This window comes from Capsicum annuum, unplaced genomic scaffold (genome assembly GCF_002878395.1).
Source record: "Capsicum annuum cultivar UCD-10X-F1 unplaced genomic scaffold, UCD10Xv1.1 ctg26040, whole genome shotgun sequence".
In the NCBI taxonomy this organism is placed as follows: Eukaryota; Viridiplantae; Streptophyta; class Magnoliopsida; order Solanales; family Solanaceae; genus Capsicum; species Capsicum annuum.
In genome coordinates, this window is record NW_025832280.1 from 1 (window position 1) to 2,448 (window position 2,448).

General features: G+C 30.4%; 1 protein-coding gene across 1 annotated transcript; it reads left to right on the forward strand.

The window, feature by feature from the left end:
* Positions 1–602: 602 nt before the first annotated feature.
* Positions 603–1,873, forward strand: LOC124890846 (flower-specific defensin-like). The gene is made up of 2 exons (XM_047402677.1): positions 603–797; positions 1,420–1,873. The coding sequence occupies exons 1-2, from the start codon at positions 734–736 to the stop codon at positions 1,674–1,676; spliced, it is 321 nt and encodes a 106-aa protein (XP_047258633.1). The 5' UTR covers positions 603–733; the 3' UTR covers positions 1,677–1,873.
* The last annotated feature ends 575 nt before the right edge of the window (positions 1,874–2,448 follow it).

Sequence of the window (2,448 nt, forward strand, 5' to 3'; positions counted from 1 at the left end):
TGGATCATTAATAGGTTGTACGTATTTAGGACCATTAACATGTGATTCTAATAATTTGGCAACAAATTTGATTGTATATATAGGACCATTTGTATACTAAGGAGGAAGTAGGGTTGATATTAAACTGCAATAGATAAAGTTGTTCAAAAAATAAATTATATAAATTTTGCAAATTGAATTAAATCAAAACACAATAATATTAACAATGCAGTTATTTAGAGAGTCTTGTTTAGGGAGAGATTTTTAATATTAATTTATAAGTGTAGGTGTTCGACAAATCATATTAATAATATGTTTTTTTAGTAATATAGTATTCTTTGTCATTTGCTTTATCGTTAACATGGTTCACAACTATTAGCTTCCGCATAACGTCCAGTCGATTTCGAACCCTAAAAGTACAATGCTAATAAAGATTAGTCGAGCCCCAGATAAAATTACAAGAAATCAAACGAAATCAAATAGAAAAATCGAATTTATATCTTCTTTTTTTTTTTGAATAATTTTTATAGCTCAATTAGTTGACTATCTGATTTTCACTTTTTTTAATTTATTTTTCTTCTAATCTATTAGCATTTAAATTTACCCACAACCATTGCTTCCACAAATTTATTGGCCTTACAAAATTTTATCTCTTTTGGATTTACTCTAATTTCATTGCCTATAAATACATCCATTTTGCTACTGTTCGTTCACAACTCAAAATTGCAATCTTTTTTACACATTCAAAGAGACTATGGCTCGTTCCATTTACTTCATGGCATTTCTTGTCTTGGCAATGACACTCTTTGTTGCCCATGGTTTGTTTTTATCTTTTATTCCTCTAAAACCTCAAAAAAAATATAATTTGTAGTATTACTATAAATACACAAAAACTTAAAATAGTGTTTGCATTAACCATTTTTGTTCACTCTTTCAAAGAATTTGTTTGATTGATAAGCATTTTCAAGTATGTGATCTTCTCTTTTACAAACTTATAGTCTTGCAGCTAATTAATCTTGATGATACTTTTAAGTAATGCCTATTTAGGAACAGTGAGTTGATTCACACTTTAAAGTTGTTTGTATATATTTGATTCGATCAGTAGCGGACCCAGACTTTTGGTTAAGGGTGTTCATATTTTCCCTTGGGCAAAGAACCGTTTAAAAAAAAAAAAGAAAAAAAAAAACACTGTTGCACCTGCCAAGGTTCAAACCTGGGTTGTTGATGTAGAAATGCACACTCTTGACCACTGGACTATGTTTCTCAAGCTTATCAAGGATGTGCAACAACATGTATATAACCATAAATATCTATATACTCGAAAAAAAATTCGATAAAGGTTGTTCATCTGACCACCCTTCGTCGACTGTGGCTCAGCCACTAGATTCGATTACGTGTCTTTCTTTTCTAACATTTGTAACAACTTATGAATTATTGTAGGGGTGAAAGGTCAGAACATTTGCAAAACAACAAGCAAATATTTCAAAGGATTATGTATTACTGACTCTTCATGTAGAAAAGTTTGTATCGAGAAGGATAAATTTGAAGATGGTCATTGTAGCAAACTTCAAAGGAAGTGCCTATGCACTAAGCTATGTGCATTTGACAATATTCCTAATGATGCTGGAGCTATTTTGGTTCAGGATGTTAAAACTCTCGAAGCAGAATTGCTTGAAGAAGAGATTTTTAGGGCGTAACTAAGTCTGATTATGGATTTAGTGTCACACAAAATTAAATAAAGTGTTGCCTTTCATAAAAGGTAACTTATAATGTTGTGTTCTTGGCCTATAGTAGCCATTTGACACATTAAATAAGTTGTGACACATCGATCATTTATGTATCTTGTATTAAGCTTGCATGTGTGTTTTAATGAAAAGAGATCGTTTACAGTCTATGTCTACCCTTAGCAAACATTTTTTTTGTTTTGAATTTTTTCCGTCCTCATTTATAATATTTATAGTTTAGAAAATAATCCCTCTTTCAAATTCAAATATTGAAAAGGAACGATAATTTCTTTATATGATATTTTTCGATAAACCTTTTTGAGTGAATTTCACTTTACCCCCTAATATTTAAAATTTGGGAAAAGATACACCCCTCCATATATTAAACGAAAATTACCTTATATGAAGAGGAAATAGAAAAATATAATTTCATTGTAAGTCGATGTATATATGCTTTTATAGAGAACGAGATTGTGTAGGTTATTCCTTCGTCGCTCTTTTTTTAATGAATTTTTTATAGATGTGATATGTTGATTCAGGATAAGGTCCACGTCTACCCTTAGCAAGCTTCTTTTCGATTTAATTAGTATGGTAGGGGTCAATTCTAACCCCCCTCATCAAAGGCACCGCAACACGAGGTGATGGCTTATTAAAAAACACGATAAACCCTTTATGCAATATTTTCTTGTGATTTTTCTTTTTTTTCTTTAATAAGCAATTCTATGTTTTTACTTTCTAGAACTAA

Coding starts and splice junctions, on each gene's coding strand:
- LOC124890846 (XM_047402677.1), top strand. CDS start 734: ATGGCTCGTTCCATTTACTTCATGGCATTTCTTGTCTTGGCAATGACA. Junction 798..1,419: donor GACACTCTTTGTTGCCCATG/GTTTGTTTTTAT, acceptor GAATTATTGTAG/GGGTGAAAGGTCAGAACATT.